The sequence below is a fragment of the Pyrgilauda ruficollis genome, unplaced genomic scaffold (genome assembly GCF_017590135.1).
Source record: "Pyrgilauda ruficollis isolate IOZ18807 unplaced genomic scaffold, ASM1759013v1 scaffold1, whole genome shotgun sequence".
Classification (NCBI taxonomy): Eukaryota; Metazoa; Chordata; class Aves; order Passeriformes; family Passeridae; genus Pyrgilauda; species Pyrgilauda ruficollis.
In genome coordinates, this window is record NW_024508100.1 from 20650915 (window position 1) to 20669039 (window position 18125).

Consider the following 18125-nt stretch of genomic DNA (forward strand, 5'->3'; position numbering starts at 1 on the left):
ATACTGAATACTGTATCATTGGAACAGAACTGAACTGTGTGTGTGCAATCAAAATGGTATTGAAATTATTCATGCCACTTCATGTTAGGACTATACATAAAGCATATTTGACACTGACCACTGTCTTCATTTACAGACTTACTGTGGCTCAGACATAGACATTTTTTCTTTTGGAAACCCCATAAATACAGCAGCACTCTTCATAATGCTGTTTCACCTTCTCATTGAGTGCAAGTCTGTGGTGAGTACTTTGTTTCCCAAAGAGTATATTCCTTACAGAGTATGTGCATACAGCTTTCAGTAAAATTAAAGGGAAGAGAGGTCTTCAGATATAAAACAGAATAAGTATAAAAGGGTCAAACCCTAAATATTGTATTTATGTGATCATGTGAGCTCTCATAACGCATCTGTCATTGGAACCAATAGAAATATGACTAAAATTAACAAAACTTGGCCTCAGAATTATTTTTAAATAGTGAAATGGTCCTGCTTCCTTTTAAGGTAGGGTGGTTTGGGGGATGACGGATCAGTTTTGCAAATGGTAAAAAAATCTGCCAGTGATCTGCAGAAACTTCTTTAGTTCACAAAGTTTGCATCTCAAAGACAACAGTAAATTGCTGATTTTGAATGCTTGGAATTGCTGATCTCTGTGGCCAGGATAAACAACTCAGAGGTGTGTTTTGATGCCAGAACTGGAAAACTGATATGCTAAGAAACATTATTTCAGTTTTCAAGTCTGCACAAGCTAAAGCATCTGCCTTAGCTTGGATAAATTTAGAGTACTTACAAGGGCAATACTTGGGGGTTTGGCAATAATGGGTACAGTAGAAGGACACTTTTAATAAGTTTTTTCTTTGACTTTTTAGAAGTATTTTTCACATTGTTTTATAATGGACAAAATGTCAAGTTGTGATTCAGTCTTTTAACTGTTCTTTTGGGAGTATGACAGCCATAATTAAAATGTCTTTACTGAGAACATATATATAGCACGAGTGTATTCACACTCTTATTAGAGAAATTTACTTAAATGTGTTCTGTTTGGCATTTTTTAATGTTTGTAGGCTGTAAGAACAGTGACAATGTTGTTCTTTTAGTAGCTGTTATAGCCATTTAGGTGTAAAATTACAGAAAAACTCCAGTGTAGAAAGGTAACCAATGTCTCAAGCAAAATATATAAAGGTGGTGTCATGTGAAGATCTTTCCTCCATTTGCTTGAGAAAGCTTTCTTTGCTGCCAGTGGATGAGGTGGTAATCTGAGGGAAATGTCTTTCACAAAAGAATGAAAAGCTATGAATTTATGAGAATTAAAAAAATTAAATGTCTGAAACACCTGTATACTGTAGAAAGAAGGCTCCATTCTTTCTGGATTGTTTTGTATGAAATTAGGAATATTATCTGAACAGATGTATCCTCAGTTACATTCAACAGCTGCCCTTGGAGGAAAAGTGTGCATGTTCATGCAAATACAGATGTAACAGTCTTTCTGTTTTACAGCTTAAATCTTATTTCTTTCCTTGTCTGAATTGCAGACATGGGTACATACAGTAGTTATAGTTGGCAGCATCCTGTTTTACTTTGTGTTCACTCTGGCTATTGGAGCAACCTGCAAAACCCACAACCCACGACCAGATTTTTACTGGATCATGGAAAAGCACATGGCAGACCCAGTATTTTACTTAGTTTGCCTCCTGACTACTTGCATTGCTCTGCTACCCAGGTGAGTTTCTGTTTTATAATTGTAGATTGCTGCTGCTACCAAAATTCATTTTCTGTGAGTCAGTGATGTTATGAAACTCTGGATAGGTCTTTCCTCCCTAGCATCCCCCCAAAAAAATGAAAATTTCATGACTCTGTTAGACCAAGCTACATGAGGATAGCTTTTTCGTGCCACTTAGTTCTCCAAGTAAATTTCAGTAATAAAAATTTTCTTTTGTGACTTATATGATATTAAATATTGTCTTTGGAGGGCAAAGGACCAGTAATTTTTGTAATCACAGAGTTCATAATTTATATACAAATCAGTTAAGGTAGTGACCAAAGTTGGACATGTACTATAGATAGACAAAGAAATACTGTGCTTAGTCTGTGTTAGTTTGTGAAATTATTTTCTATTTGAAATTTATGTCATGAATATATACAAGAGTATTTAGAGTGAAGAATGCATGTACAGGCTTCTTTGTGGGATGAAAACATGCTGACTAGATTCACACGGGTCTGGATATTTTTTTTTGTCTCGCTGAAGTTCAAGTTTAATAATTCATTCTCCCTGGAAAGGCAGTGGTGTTGGATGGAAGTGGAAGACTCCAGCATGCTGAGCAGAGCCAACAGAACAAACCAAACCATGTGAAAACCAGTGAAAGAGACTTCATCAAACCTTCTGTTTAGCTTTCTTTAGTAGCCATAGCTATCTTCATTTCACTGCCTGAGCCATGAACTCAAGTCTGTAGCCTACTAGTGAAGTGCCTCCAGTGCTAATTACTCATTCTTGTGTTGTGTCTCTTTTTTTCCCTCTTACATCATTTCAGAAAGAATTGAGACTTGAAATTGAATTGCACAGACAGATACTGAGAAGAGTTGAGGAGAATAAGTGCTATTTCCTGCTCACCTGATGTAATTTAATATCACTAGACACAATCTGAGCACACTTTCTGGATCAAGTGCTGTAGTACAGGCTGCATAAGTTATCAGTCCTGCCAGCAGGAAAGCTGGCAGAGCCATGCCTGTAGATGCCTGCAATGGCCACCAAGTATTAAGTCCTGTTTGAACATGTCTGATCTGTGTCTTAAGCATGTCATCAAGAGTTTTACTGCACTCACTGGGATTATGACTCATCTGATCTGACTGATGGCTTTGGTTCACACTTGCACAAGAAACACAGCTTTCTGTCCCTGCTCTCAGCTTGGTTCAGGTGGTGACAGTAGAGCCTTTTCTTTCAAACACAGTAAATCTCCCCTCCATGACAGATTAATAGATAAAGGCTGTTCTGGGACCTTTAGGTAGGGCTGTAGAGAGCCAAGGCAGGATAAAGGAGCTTGGTGGCTACTTCCAGTGTGTGGCTGTTGAATTTTGAAGATGACAGTGATTTTCATGGTGAATTAAAGGCAAACTGTTTAGAAGTTCCTTAAGTCATAAGTACTCTCCCTGTGTCAATACCTCAGAAGATTTATTTTTTAGCTGTTGTGGCTAATTTCAGCTTTTCTTCTGCAGTGCTTTGAAGCAGAAGTACCTATTATGGGACTACTGCTGTCACATGTATGTTTTTTTCCCATGTTTATTTCTGATGTGATTCTTTGTATGGTGCTGAAAAGCCCCCACTCAGGGGCATTGTGAAGCCAGGGGGGGTCCTCTGCAGCTTCTAGCATGAGATTGGGGCTTTCACTGGAGGTTTAAAGGAGAGTTCTCTTACGGAGGGATAGACGTTGGATGCCCGGTTGCCTGAAAATTCACTGGAAAAGATCTCTGATTCAATCCAACCTAAACTGCCAGTTAAGACAGTTCTACTATCACAGAATTATAGAATGGCTTGGAAGAGACCTTAAATATCATCTAGTTCTAGTCCAAGAACTAAGCTTCAGGGTTATTTGAATGGTGTTTGATTTATTTTAGTCATTGCAAACAGTTTTGGGGTTTCTTTTAAACAGCTTATTTGTAACTGTGTTTGTTTTGTAGATATTTGATAAGAGTTCTCCAAGGAACACTGTTTCCATCTCCGGTGTTGAGAGCCAAGTACCTTGTCAGACTGTCCCCCGAGGAGCAGAGGAAAGAAATCAAGAGATGGAAAGATGAGTGCAATGTGAATTATAGCGTGGAGCTCCAACCTACTTCTGTGCCTTCCAGCTCAGCTGCAGGTGCTGTATCAGAGGAAAAAAGCACTGACAGTGGTTTGCCAGCATCTAAAACACCTTTTCAGACCTGTTCAAGAGATGGGTTAGTAAAGAACACCTCCTTCTTACCAGACATTCAGGATGAGTCTGGGAGTACAAGTGGCTTGAACTCTGAAAAGACTGAATTTCTCAAAGGAAACTAATACATTTACATTTAGAGGTAATAGTTCATGTGCCAAAGACTCTGTGTGTGCTTCTAAAAAGGGCAGCAGCGCTGTATCTCTAACACACAAAGCAGTTTTGAGTTCTGTTTTGTGTGAAGAAGATGCTTTACTGTATTTTACAAAGTTGGAATGCTAGCTGGTTAAATGCAGGAGTAATAACTGCTGATTCATGCCATGCTGTGGGTTTGTTTTCTTCAGCCAAGGTAGATGGTGAACACATTTCCTTAAAAGCTTTTTTGTTTATAAGACTTTCCCATAATTTATTAAGATCTTCAAGGTCTAAATGTCTGGATTATTTTTTATATTTCTTCACAGAGTAGACTTTGCATACTGCTTATTTCTTGTATGTAACATTGCATAACACCTTGTGGTGTTATGGACAGTACCTTGCATGAATGTGGATTTGCAGAATCCAGTTCAGGTAAGTCAGCCTGCTCCCTTAACTGCTGCCCTAGAACCCTAGCATACCCTGGGATTCATCATTTGCTGCAGTATGAAGTAAGCAACAGGGCTGAGATGTGCTGTTACTGGTTGGCTTGTTTCAAGATTTTTTATTTCATGTTGTAGTGTGTGCAGACAGTAGTTTATATAACCACTGTGGTCCAGTTTGTTCACCATGGGCCATCTCACTGCTGGACAAACACCATTTTAACCATAAGAGAGAAGCCCAAATGAGACACATGTAACATGTTTCCCTCATCTTCTTTTTCACATAAAGAGCAAATCCTAAGTGCAGCCTTTTGTTTCCCGTGACAGTTCATCCTCCTGGTGTATCACTCCATTTTGACTTCATGTGCCATTTCATGTTGTCAGCCACCAAAATGGACTTCTTTCCCACCTCACCCAATTCAGATGCTGGCTGGCTGTCTTTTATGTAAACTACCTCATGCCTGTACTGCAAAATTGTCTGCCAGCAGCAGTGAGGAGCTCCAGTCTGTATTCAGGTCTTCCCTCACAAGTAGCAGCTTTTAGCTGGTAACATCACTCTACTTTACTCTCAGGTGCTTTTAAATTCCTCCAGGCTTTTATAATAATCAGATTAAATGACTCTAAAGGCTGCTTAAAAGAAAGCATCATGCATTGCATGTCTCACGTTTGACTGCTGTTGCTCATCTGTCTCCAAAGATAGATGAGTCCTACCCTCTGCCAGTTTCCCACTGCTCACACACCGTACAAAAAGTGGCTTAGGTGCCTGTGGCAACTTCTAGATTCCAGACTCTCTAAAATATTGCCTCCTTTTCACTTCCCTTCCCAAAAAGTTACATGGACAATTTAGAGAGGAGCTTAGGAAATCTGTTTGTATTCAGTAGCACCTATTGAAATAAACAGTTTCCTCAAACTGTAGCTGCTAATGAATTATTAGCACTGAGCCCATTTTTTGGTTCTGTTACTTTCTTAAAGTTTCTGCTTTCAAATTGCCAAGATTTGTGTGCTTATTTTTAGGCACCATGTTTTGGACAAGGGCTCTGCTTTCTAATTGAACCATGAGCTTTCCATATCAATGATCAACATTACATCTTTTAAGATCTGTGAAAGAATTTATACAAACGCTGTGAGGTCTGGACAGCTGCTGCTATACAGGGCAGATATTGAGGGCATGCTGAGTTCATTCAAATGCCAGTCATCACATGTTACCAAATGTTTAAAACAGTTCTGTGTTCAAAAGGTAAAATGTAATTAGGGCTAACTCTATCCCTAGTGCTAGTGAGGAGAGAAAGAGCAAATATACTTCTTGTTTAGCCTGTAGAAGAAAACCTAGTGGAAGGAGAAAGTGATGACAGCCATTTCTGAATTTATTTTTTTTTTTAGTTCAGTTCAACATATGACAAAATGTTTTTGGTATGTTCTAATATAAAGTTAGTGGAGGCCTTTGAAGTGATGGCAGACATTCAAATTGCAAGAGATCATGGTGGTCTAGGTTACTTTTTCAGATGTTTATCTGAAACATCCTTCTTGTTGTGGTGGGGTGGAGCACCTTGCAATGAATGTATTCCAGGTTTCCCAAGTGAAACATCTCAGCTTACTCGACAAGAAATAGGAGCTGCAAGGTTGCAAAACAGTCAGCAGGTTGTGCAGGGAGACAAGCTGGAACGGGGGCAGAATCATACAGGAAGAGAGTTACTGGGATGAATTGAAATCATCTACTCTGCTCCACAGCTCCAAGGCAGGCTCAGCTCCACCCTTGTCCTTCCTAGTGGATGTTATCCTGCTGTAAAGAGCTACAGAGAAACAGGCAGTGCTTTCCTGCCCTCAGAGTCAAATACTGGTTTTGTTTACATTATCTGTCGTGAATGTTTCTTCTGCTCTTTAAATCCACAGCCTCTCTGCACTGGTGGCCACTGAGAGGAGATTGGTCCATGTTTTACAAGTCTCTAACTCTATGACTGAGGTATGTTGAACTTTGATGGGGGAGCTCCAGCACTTCCAGTGACCTGAGGGAGTGCAGGCCTCAGCTCTGTCCCCCCTGTCTCTGTTAAAAAGAGTTTGGGGACAACACCAGCCTGTGACTTGCCCTCTTGTTTCCTCTGCTGCAGAAGCAGAACCTACCAGCAGATCTGACAGGTAGATGATCATTTAGTGTCAGGAGTTTGCATTTTTTTGCATACAAAAGCTGCAAGTATTCAAAGTAAGATCTTCCAAAACCTTCTGACTAAGCCATGGCATCAAAGTAACTACATGAAGAAACATGAATGGGAGTCAGGTGTAGGACCTGAGACTAGCTCCATGATGCCTCTGGGACATTTAAATTGCTATTATGACTCTTTACAAGTCTCAGCACTCCATTACTAACAGCTTAGTGCAGTGAGGCTTTCAGGACACTGTTCCTCTCTGCTGAGATTGTAAGTGCTGTTGTACCACTTGAAGTAGTGAAAAATAACATGTATGTGTGTGTGTATGTGTGTGTATATTGCATATTGGTACTCCATATTGCTTAAAACTCCTCAGCAGTCTGTGTCTTATTAGAGGATTTAAACAAGCAGTTTGGGTCATAACATAATTACCTGTTGGGTAAAACTTGCTTTGGGGGTTAGTTTTGTTTTTTGGTTTTTTTTTTGCTTGATTGTTAGTCTTTTTGGTTTTGAGGTTGGGTTTGTTGGGTTTTTTTTTTGTGGTGGACAAACAGCAGAAATAGCTGAACGCATTTGCTGTGATTACTTGCTGTCTTTTACTGAAGGTGAAATGAGGGTCATGAGTCTTTAATAAAAACTTTAAAATATTAATTGGCCATAACTAAAGTAGTGCCAAATGAAGGGTGGAAACACATTATTCTCCCTGTGCTTTCCAGAAGTTCAATGTTCCCTTTATTATTTTTTTAGCACTGAAAATGTCACAATCACCTGCTTGCTTCTGCACTTAGGCACAGCATGATCTGACTTTTCCATTTTGAGAATAAGCTTTTTAAGAGCATCTCACAGGTGCCTTCCACATGTCATGAAAAGAAGCACAGCATTTATACTTCTATAATTTTAAAACAAACCAAAACAACCACCTTCAGCTGCCCCAAACTTTGCAGCTACATCTAGAACAGTCTTGACTCTGGTTTTGATATGCAGTATTTGATTTACAGAAGAAAGGACATGTTTTAAATTTTTTTCTTTCACAGCAACCACACCTGTGCTAAACATTTGTGGGTGGCAGTCAGCGACAGCCTTTGCTGAGTATTTTGGCAGGACACTGAGCTTTGGTCTGTACCTGGGGCACAGTCTGAGCTGATGTTTAGCCCAAGCTGTTTTTTCCACAGCCCCACTAGCCACAGCACAAGGCTAGGACGGGCTGAGGACCAGCTAAAGCAGAGAACCCACTGCTCCCACCAGCCCTGGCTCTTGGCCAAGGCTAATGGGCAACTTCCAAATGTGACTGTCTTAACAACATTCCCATAGCTGAATTTTAGTGTGAGGTTTGTATTATTTGGTCCTGTTTTATTCTGATTATGTTACTCTTGCCCTCATGCTCCTAGCTTCCTTATTGCAGTGGAAAGGTAAATTTTAACTGTTTTAAGCTTCTGTCTGCTTATTATTTTGATTTCAGGATGTGCACCTGTTGTTGAAATTCTGTGTACAACTTAAAAGAGATTTTTTAAATTTAAAACTAATTGCATTCCAGAGCAAAATTATAGAACAAAATGTGTTCAGATTGCAGATTTGATTGCAGCTTTAGTTTTTCAGATTTCTAAGCTCAGAGTAGTTGTTAGCAGCAGTATTCATAGTAATATTCTGTATTGGAAGCATACACACAGAAAAAACTAAAAGTTGTACAGTGGTAGTAGTGCCAGAATCTCTACAAGTATTGCAGTACTAACAGGGCTGCTAAAAAAAAGTCAGCTAAGGATTCAAAAATGCCTTTTGAAGGCTATTTTTAGGCATTATTGCTAAAGTTATAATTTGTTACCTCCATATTATCGTTTAGTCTCTCCAAAGATTAAAACACATTTTCAACAGAAGTTATTTGGAAAATGATTGTAAATTTTTATTAGTACAACTAGAAAGAAACACATTGGCTTGACTGAGTGGCATTGCTTCCATTTGGAGATACAGCTGTGGTAGAAGCAAAACCAACAAATGTTACCTTACAATGAGGCTACACCTGTGAGACAAACAGCATAACTGTGATCATAGCCATTGTGTCAGCACACAGGAAAAGGCCTGATGCAGTGGAAGGAGGAGCATGTTTGCCTATTTCATGTGCACACATAAAAAACCCTGTATAAAAATACATCTGTAAAATTACAAATTTCCTCTTTACATGGAATGTTGTGTCAGACACAGTTGTGGGAAAGGATAAGACCCAAGTGCTCCCTCCTAGAGCCATCTGGGCTGGGGTTCAGACTGGAATTTCTTCAGACGTCCCATATAGGATGGGCCTGGACCTTATGTTTAAGCAGGACTCTGCCTCATTTCCTGGGAGGGACTGCTTGGAAGCTGGTGGTAGGTCAAATCCAGGTAATTAAGATGTGTAGTTATCATGTTATCATTTGGTAATGCTAATATCTACATGAATAATTTTATGAACTCGGGCGCTTTACAAAATTCAAAGCTGCTAACCACCGACGGTATCTGGTGGAAAGAAGCCAGGCTGGGTTGCTCATTCTGCAGCAGCACCTCTTTGGAAAACAGACCAGGCCAGAACCTGAGTCCAGCCAGCTGGCTTTAACAACCACTGGGCCACCTTCTCCTCAGGGAACTCTTGAACCAGCTCCAGGACTCAGAGCTTTTCTGCCCTACAGCCCCAGAGGAAAGCTGAATGAGGACTGAGAGCTCCAGCCTCCATATCCTTGAGGCAAGAACATAAACAACGTGCTTCAGCCGTAATCTACTTGCACTAGATAAACATGGTCACAGCTGCTTTCTCTCATTTATAACAGGGGCAAGAAGAGTATTTTCAGTGTTTAAGGTACTAAAAAAACCCAACACTCAAACCTAGCAAAGCCTTGAAGAGTTTCCCTTCTGAGCATGAAACAGTGACTGAATAATCACTTAAACAGTTTCAGAATCCATAACATAAATATTGAGTATTTATTAATATTCATGTCAACAGTGCAGTCTAGTGTGACTAATGTTCTAATGTTAGCAATGTTTAAGGAGAAGATATAGAGATAAGAGATTAACCTTCATGAAAGCAGTAGATCTGTGGAGATGAGTTGCAACATGATTCATAGTACCTGAAATGTCCATGTCTTAGGTCTTTTTTATGCACGTTTTCACATGCGGCAGTCGTGCTATTGACAAGGCCCTGCCCTGCTGTCATGGGGCTGTGCCAGAGGTAGCAAAGAGGATTATTATGTGCCTTAGGCTGTATTCACAGGGGACTAGGCACAGCACTGAAAACACAGATTTTAAATGCATTGTTCCCCAGTGGAATTTGTCCTGTAATCCTTGGATTCCTGACTTATCCTATTCTGGCCTCCTAAAAGCTGATAGCTGTGCAGGACATCATCTACAGCAGTTGAATGGACACACTTTCCCTCTAGCACCATAAAAAGGTGCCAAGCTCCATCATAATCTTTTCCAACCCAATTCTCTTGGAGTTAAGTGGAGTTAAGGCTTACTGTCCTACTACTGTTCAGAGCACTCCACATCCAGCTACCAAGCACTTGAGCTGGGCTCCTCAAGCTTTTGCTGGTGAAGCTGTTGTACTTTGCTTCTGCTATTTCTAATACTCACTTGAACAGAAGCTGAAATCCCAAGCCTTCTATCACTCATTTTCTTTCTGCTTTTTTCCTTTTCCCAAATGTTTTATCTTGCTAGTCAAAATTAAACTTTAAATGCAGGGTACAAGAAGAGACCTATAAAAATTAACCAGTTCCCCAATATTTGGGACGGTGCCCACACTGCATCTTTTGCATTTTAAATCTGCATTTTCATGTCATTTTCCATGTCTCACAATATGTCCAAACTAGCTGACTCTAGGAGGCAAAACCATTGCAGTGGTATTGCCAACCCTCTTTAAGTTTTAAGAGGGCTGGAGATGGTTAGTGAATGCTTTGTATGCTGAACACATTATACATTGTGAAGAGGAAAGCCAGTCGGGCACAGGTTTGATAAATGCACTGCTCAGTGTGGTGCTGCTGAGGCATGGGTGTTCCCTGGACACATTAGGACATTGGAAGCTTCAGAAGATTAAGTGCTAGAGCTGTCCAGAGTCTGAACAATAAAGTTTTGGTCTCTAGTGCCTCTGCTGGTAGTTATGGGTCTGTTTGCCTACTGGTTCTCCAGAGAGATGCCCAGTCTGGCTCTGGGAACAGAAGCTGTGGAATCAGGACAGTACAGAGTTATGGCCATGCAAATTAACCACCCTGAGGGACAAAATGCACTAGCTCAGGGAGTCCAGGAGCATATGGCTACACACCTTTGGAGACCTGCACGTGTGCTTTGATGTGTCCTGTGCCACATGGATGTACAAACCCATCAATCTCTTCCACACTCTCCAGCATGTGGTATGGCCCTGTTGAGAGTTTCCTTGTGAATGTATGTCCTGTGGTGCCACGTGAATGCACAAAGTTCCTTCCTCATCACAAGAAGTGAGTGAAAATGCATGTGCTACTAATAGAGTAGTATTAAAATAGGTTATTTTAAAAAGTTTTTCTAGTCTGTGCTACTGCTTAGTTTTAATAGCTGAAAGGCAGAAAGTGGTTGATTCTTTTCTTTTAAGCTTTTTGCAGTGTTTAGAATAGCACCACAACACAGTTAAAAGAAAAGTCAAAAGGATTATTAATTCTACCACAAAGTATATTCATGAGCAGAGGATTTACCGGTAACACACACTGCATATTCCATAGCTCCACAACAAGAATAGATAGAGCTTGAAACTCCTTTTCACAGAGTTTCTGGACTGCAAAACCTTCAGTATTGAAGGGCTGATTCCTTTTTTCTTTTGTCTGTCAGCACAATTCTTACCATCTGGAGTTAGTTTAGCAGAAAGGTGTGGATGTATATTTGTCTTTCAATCCACTCAATAAAATGTGACACGTTGCTGTAAACTCCAGGTCCCAAAACCTTGGAAAAGCAGACAGAGCCCCAAGATGTTAAACCAAACAAAGTCCAGTGCCCGGCAGTATGCTCACACACAAGTGGTCCTCCACTGTCACCCTGCAACAGGAAAGTTAAAAACAGTCTATTATACACGTGGCCAGCACTCATCATCAAAGCTGTATCACATTTCCTACAGCCATTTGCCTCCAGCAAATAACTCAGCTGTAAAAACCTGCTGAACTGTGTAGCCACATGCAGCATTACCAGTATTTATTACCCATTACATTTGTATGAAAAATAACCTGCAAAAGGCTCGTACAAATTAAAAAATGTAACAAATACAGATAAACCCTAGAGTCTTCAAGGGGCATTTTGCTAGCATGAAGATAAGTTCTTTACACCAATATTAAAAGTAACAGCAATAACAAAAATTGGGTTAAAGTATGTAAATAGACAGCTATCATTCCTAGAATAGAAAGTATGCTACACCTAATTAACATCACAGTATTTTGATTTCTAAAAGCAATTTTGTTTCTGGAAACTTTCTGTTTCCCCTTACAGAGAAGCCTACCATGCAAGAGTCCACAGTGCCAGATTCGTAGCCAGCACATAGCATCCTGCTGGTGATGATTTTCATGTCAAAATATGACTGGCATTGTTCTAAGGAAATTATGCGAACCTCTCCTTCTTGAAGCTTGAAAGGCACTGAAAAACAGAATTGTTTACTATACACAAATTCATAAATACTTACCTGTTATGACTCCATGAGGCACAACAAACATTTCCACTGGGATACATTATAAATATTGCTCTCTATATATGTATTAAATGTAAAGAGCACTATGTGTTGCATTCTGGAGAAGGACTAAGCACACTGGGACTGATGTGATATTTGCTGTTTATTGAGCATTAGCACCTTGACGTGCTGCAGTTTGTGACTTTCAACATGGGGGCAGTGGTGGCTGGAAAATAGTAATGTGAAAGAGGTGGGCAACAGGTTTGATTCACTCTTCCAGGGCAGGACCTCCCTGTTTCTTGGTGTCTGTCATGGTAAAACTTGGTAATTATCACAGCCGTTTTGGTTATGTTTGGGTAAATTTGATTTACAGGATGTACCAGGAAATCAGGATTTGAACCTAATGAAATTATTGTAATATGTTCAAGAGACAATAGAAGACTTCTTCCTAGTCCAAGCAACTGAATGTGCTCAAGTTCTAATCAAAGTTGTTAAACCTAGGGTAAGCAGTACCAAATGCTATGTAGCCACGAAGGGTTTATGCTTCCTAGCATAAAACCTTTAAAATCAACTCTGACCACATTAGAGAACAAAAAAACTATTTACCAGTCTGCAAAAACATTCTGCTGGAGTTTTTTTCCTGACATCATATAGGGATATTTTAGATGGATAGAGATTCTAGTAAACAGCTTACCATTCACGTATCCAATTTAATTTTTTACCTCATCTAAACTGGCCACTACAGCTGAAGTTCCACTGCAGCAGTACAGAAAGGAAGATTTCCTTACCCAGCGTATGGAAAAGCCATCCCAAGTAATTATTGTAATAATATCAAAGAGAAACACAATGGCTAGTGCTCTAAAAGTGTTGGGGCCAGGCTAATTTGCATACTATTCATGCAGAATTATTTTGCCTGAACAAAGATTTACCTAACACGGCAGTTCTTGTCAAGGATTGTGGCAGCCCCAAAACAAGACAACACATTAAAATTCTATTCAGAGATACAAAAACAACACTTGTGATTGTGGAATAAATTTTCTCACAAGTACAAAATGATTCATGACCCTGTTCCTCCAGCCAGTATGCCAGTGCTTCCAGTGCCTCCAGCTTTCACTGAGCTAAGAGTATTTCCCCTACACTGAAGAGGTGGTACCTTTGCAATACCATTCTGACTGCAACTTAGATGGGCAAAATCATAACTAATGCGAGAGACTTTCTTGATAGAGGTTTCCAGATCCTCAATATTTTTAAAAATCAAGTCAGTGTCTAAGTAAATATTAAGGAGCATAAATTGAGGCTGCTGCTTGAAAAAACTAGGCTCTAGTCACAGCTTGATCCCTTCAAGAGTAGTTACACTTCCCTAGTATTTACTAACATCCAGTAATAGTATAAATGGATAAAAGTTTCTAATGGTATCTCTTGCTTGATTAACTCAGTAGAAGCTTCACATGTTTTTCAAAAGTCACAGAAATACTCTTAATCTTACTTTTGTTGCCCATGTGTCCCCAGCCCGTGATGTAGCAGTAGGTGTCTGGCTGAACCAACTGGTTCTTGCTGGGCAAGCAGACAGGTCTTACATAGCTTGTCTCGTTGATGTCCTCATCTAGTTCCACAATGCTGATGTCATAGTCTACAACTGCTCTGTTGTAGCGTGGATGGAGGATGATGGTCCTCACTTGTCGGGTCTGCATGAAACTTGTTGGGTGATCAAGATTGCTGATCCCAAACACTACTTTCCAGACAGCTGCATTTTCTCTTCTTTGTAAAAAAAAAAAGAAAAAAAAAAAGTGAAATTTCAGTCAAGGACTTTTTTTTAAGCTAAAATACCTGAGATATTTTTCTCCCTTTTTGTACACTACACTTTGCAAAGTGTACAAATACTACAAGAAGAAAACAGGTATTTATGCATTATTCCTTACAGCAAAGATCTGAGCAACAGAAGTCAATGCATTCCATTTCCCTCCTGCTTGTAATCCAACACATTAAAGCTCACTCCATCAGAAGATATGTAACCATGTATTAGTTGCTGTATTAAAGGCTGTCAAAGCCATCCCACGGATCGTTCCCAGCATTAGTTGCTCACATGCTCAGTGGTGGGCACATACAAACTTTGCTGGGGTGAGAATATTGTTCAGCAGTCTGCTGCTGACAGCAGTTAAGTCTCGCTGAAAACCCTAAGGAGTCTCAAATAAGCAATTTTATTGTGTAAATTAAATATTTTATGATAGCCATGGGAAAAATCTCTTATTTATTCAGCATTCAGTCTGTGCCAAGCATACTTTCTATGCCTAAGATCAAAGGTTACTTTGACTCTTAAATTTTTAACAGACTCTTTGGGTAAACATACAAGATCACAAAGCAATGATACATATGATACAGGGGGGAATACTGAACTATTGTCTGTTGAGACACATCAGAAAAGCCTAGATTTTATGGAAGGCTTTGAGGCTGCAATCTCTCAGTCTTAACTGAGGATTAATTGCAGGTTCTTTGTGGTTTCTAATTAGTCTGTGATGATAAAAGCTCTGCAAAAAAGTGACCATTTTTCACAACTGCTGAAAGAAAACTCCCTGTAACTAAGCACCTTTGACAGGACGAAATCTTATTCAAAGCAGTGCAAGCAAAACCATGCAAAATTTCAGCTTTTTTCATGGTGCTCAACAGGATTTTAATTCCTGTAATTTGTAGAGATTCAGTTGCTAAGTCAAGACTACGTTTATCTTAAGAGTTGATGAAAATTATGGATGAAAATTCTGGCATTTCAGACTATAATGATCATTTTAGCATCACGATCAATTCGTGAGCTGCTCCATACAGTTACAGCAATGAAGTGCTGAGAATATTTATATACTATTGTGTTTATGAGAATATTTCTGTACTATTGTGCTTATGACCATTGTAAAACAGCACTGCCTACAGAAATAACTAGTCAGCTAGAATGTATTGTGCCACACATAAGGAAAAAAAACATCTTGAAATGTTTTGGATGCTTTAATGTAGTGCATTTCAAAATGATCTTGACAAAACTCTGGGGACTGCAATAAGAAAACTTGCAAATGACACAACGTTAATGCAGCTCTTTCTATTTATGCCCTCTACTAGTATTCATGGCTATTTGTATTGTTTTTATATGGTCCTTATGTTTTGTATTCCAAACTTCACATGAGTTTCACAAAATGGAGTGTTTTGTATAAAGGACCAGAGCACTTTAAAATCTCTTTATATTGTTGTCTTATCCGGTTGGTTTGGGAAATTTTTTAAATGCTTTATGTCCAAAAAACCCGTAAGGAGTGGTCTTGCTGATAATATATTAAGCTTACAAAAAAAGTTCTTACAAAAGAAGAATTTCAAGATTTCAGGCATCTGGGTACATGCCCCCCAATCTATTCAGAAAGGCAGAAGAATATCTTAGTGCTTTAAGGTCTTCAGAATATAAATGAGAAAAAAACTTGTTAACAAGTTATACTCTTAACTCACAGGGATATTATGCAGCTCTACATGAGGAGTAAATGAACAGCTCCAAAGTGTAGTGGCACTTTTTCTGCATTTGACAAAACTGGGAGAATTTTTACTTCATAATGTGACAGCTGCTTTGCTTATCTTTCAGTAATGAGAGGAATCTTATCCAGGAAATTCAATAGCAGTCCAATATTGCTGAAGAATCAACCTCTGTGCCACCCTTTATTTTAGATCACCAGAAAGTGTTCTTCCAAAGGATAGGAAATATTCCAGCAGTATATTTAAAAATAGATGGAGAAGGAAGAGATATTCCTTCTGGACCCAAAATCTGATAAAATACAGTACTCTTGTTTGTATTATACAGGTTTAGCAAACTGTTAGTTTAGGAGGACAAACACCAAAGAACTTAGTTTTTCAGAAATAAAAAGACAATATCTAAATTTTTGCTGAAAAAGCGAGTAACTAGCACTATAAAGAAATATCAGTTCAAGAGAATCTTGCTTAACATAGAATTTCTGCTGCCTTAAACACAAAGAAAGTGCTTTGTGCACTTTAAAATAATTTCCAGTGAGCAAGCACCAGTATAAAGCAGGATTAAGCAACCATATGCCAGAGAAGTACTTGCTAACTACTGCAGAAAACACTTGTTAAAATTTTGTATAGAAACCAAAAAAAAAAAACTTTGGTACACAACAAAATAAATCAGGTAATAAAGCTCCCTCTGAAATCTGTGGTTCATCAAGAAGAAATATTGGTTAGCACCAAAAAGTTGGCAATGATCAAAACAATTGCTAAGACATGTAAACATCCTCTGCACTCCAGACTGTCCTTCCACCACAGCCTCTGGTACCAAGAGGTACTCAGTTGTTAATACTGACTTGTTAATCACTGCAATTTTAACAAAAGAGTGGAATGTATAAAAAGAAAAGGCAGTGACTTCAATATGTCATTTGCACTGTGAGTAAATATTCAGTTCTTCTTTTTACCAGTGGCCACAGCTTTTTTTCAAGGTTTTTTCTATCCTGGTACAGAGGATGATTTTTAAACCCATGGCAGTTGTATGACAGCTATAGAATTAGTGATTTGGTGTTCTTCCTTCTCCTGTTTCCTGCTGAAAGTCAGGGCATCTTCATTTAGCTTTAGCAGTAGAGATGCCAGCAATGAATAATAGAACACGTGAAAACCTAAGCTGATGTGGTTGGTACCTTTTTTAGCCTCCTAAAACCAGGTCTCTGTGACTGGCCATTCTGCAAAGGTCTCCACCTGTGCCCCGTGTGTTTGGTAGAGGGAGAAGGACTGGTTAATTCACACGTGCAGTATATGAGCAGTAGAATGTCTGAGCGCTCTCACCCTTCGAAGCAGTGTGCTACAGTCAGGACCCATCTCCTGGCGATGAGGACGCAGCCACAGATGTGCCCGCTGGGCTCGCTCTGCAGGGAGCACTGCCAGGGCCAGCGGCCCGGCCGGCTGGTCCTGCCGCCCAGGATGCGCTTGCTCATGCGGGCGGCGGGGCGGCGGCCGCACTCTGCGGGGACAGCAGCGTTAGTGGGCACCAGCAGCACTGCTGGGCACAGCAAGGTGGCACAGCCGTGAAATTACCTCTGTTTAGCGAAACCACCGACCAAGGCAAGTCATCAAAGTGTTTGACGCACAGCACTATCAAACACTGAGCCACTCTTTGCATCCCTTTGTATCAAAGGATTTGCCCTCCGGTTATTAATTTTGCCTGGATCAGCCTGAAATATTAACCAAGCCAAGTTTGGAATCTTGACTTCCTTTCGCTCAGGTTTCCTGATGTTTTTTCCTTCTAGCTACTAACATGTCTGGCCTACTTTGTATTATCCAGAAGAACTGCTTCTGGAAAATCTGCTCAGCTAATAATAAGGTTTTTCTTCAGTCAGGTGGGAGGGTTAATGTCATGCTGTTTACTCAGCTACACAACAGAAAACTCACTTTTCCTGCAGAAATTACTAAGGGAGAATATTTAACGATCTGAAAACATTCTAGTACTTTGTCCATTACACTTTACAAGCCCCTTCCACTAGAAATTACACCAGATTACCACCTGCCAGTTACTATTATAAAATAATCCTTCACTTTTGTTTCACTTTCTTTTCTGGATTTGAAAGATGCCAGGCTTATTATTTATTCTGTTTATACTCAGTCTAATTTAGAGAACAAAAGAACACCACCAGTTTCTGCAACTAGCATCCCAAGGGAGGATATGCTGCCATTGCATGTATCTGGGAATTCAGTGCTGAAGAAATAAACTGGAGCAATGGTTTTTTGTACCTTATAATTCTTACTGTGTTCATTTAACTTAAGAGAGTAAGCAACATATGTCAGAACAAAATAACTTCAACAAGCTTTCTGAAAGCTCCTTTGAGCTTTTGCCTTTCTCTGACAAGCAGCA

General features: G+C 39.6%; 2 protein-coding genes across 3 annotated transcripts in view; one reads left to right on the forward strand and one right to left on the reverse strand.

Moving 5' to 3' along the window:
* Positions 1–4337, forward strand: part of ATP10D (ATPase phospholipid transporting 10D (putative)) — a 29252-nt gene extending 24915 nt beyond the window's left edge. The window contains exons 20-22 of the mRNA XM_041459372.1: positions 137–241; positions 1530–1717; positions 3670–4337. Coding sequence (XP_041315306.1) covers positions 137–241; positions 1530–1717; positions 3670–4027 — 651 coding nt within the window. The 3' untranslated portion in view covers positions 4028–4337. The remainder of the gene's footprint in view (positions 1–136; positions 242–1529; positions 1718–3669) is intronic.
* A 1525-nt stretch (positions 4338–5862) lies between these two features.
* The window catches only part of CORIN (corin, serine peptidase), a 125373-nt gene continuing 113110 nt past the window's right edge, over positions 5863–18125 (reverse strand). For both annotated transcript variants that reach the window (XM_041490601.1, XM_041490609.1), the window contains exons 19-22: positions 17063–17237; positions 13740–14011; positions 12089–12222; positions 5863–11634 (exon numbers count right to left, since the gene is read on the reverse strand). In XM_041490601.1, coding sequence (XP_041346535.1) covers positions 11452–11634; positions 12089–12222; positions 13740–14011; positions 17063–17237 — 764 coding nt within the window. In that variant the 3' untranslated portion in view covers positions 5863–11451. The remainder of the gene's footprint in view (positions 11635–12088; positions 12223–13739; positions 14012–17062; positions 17238–18125) is intronic.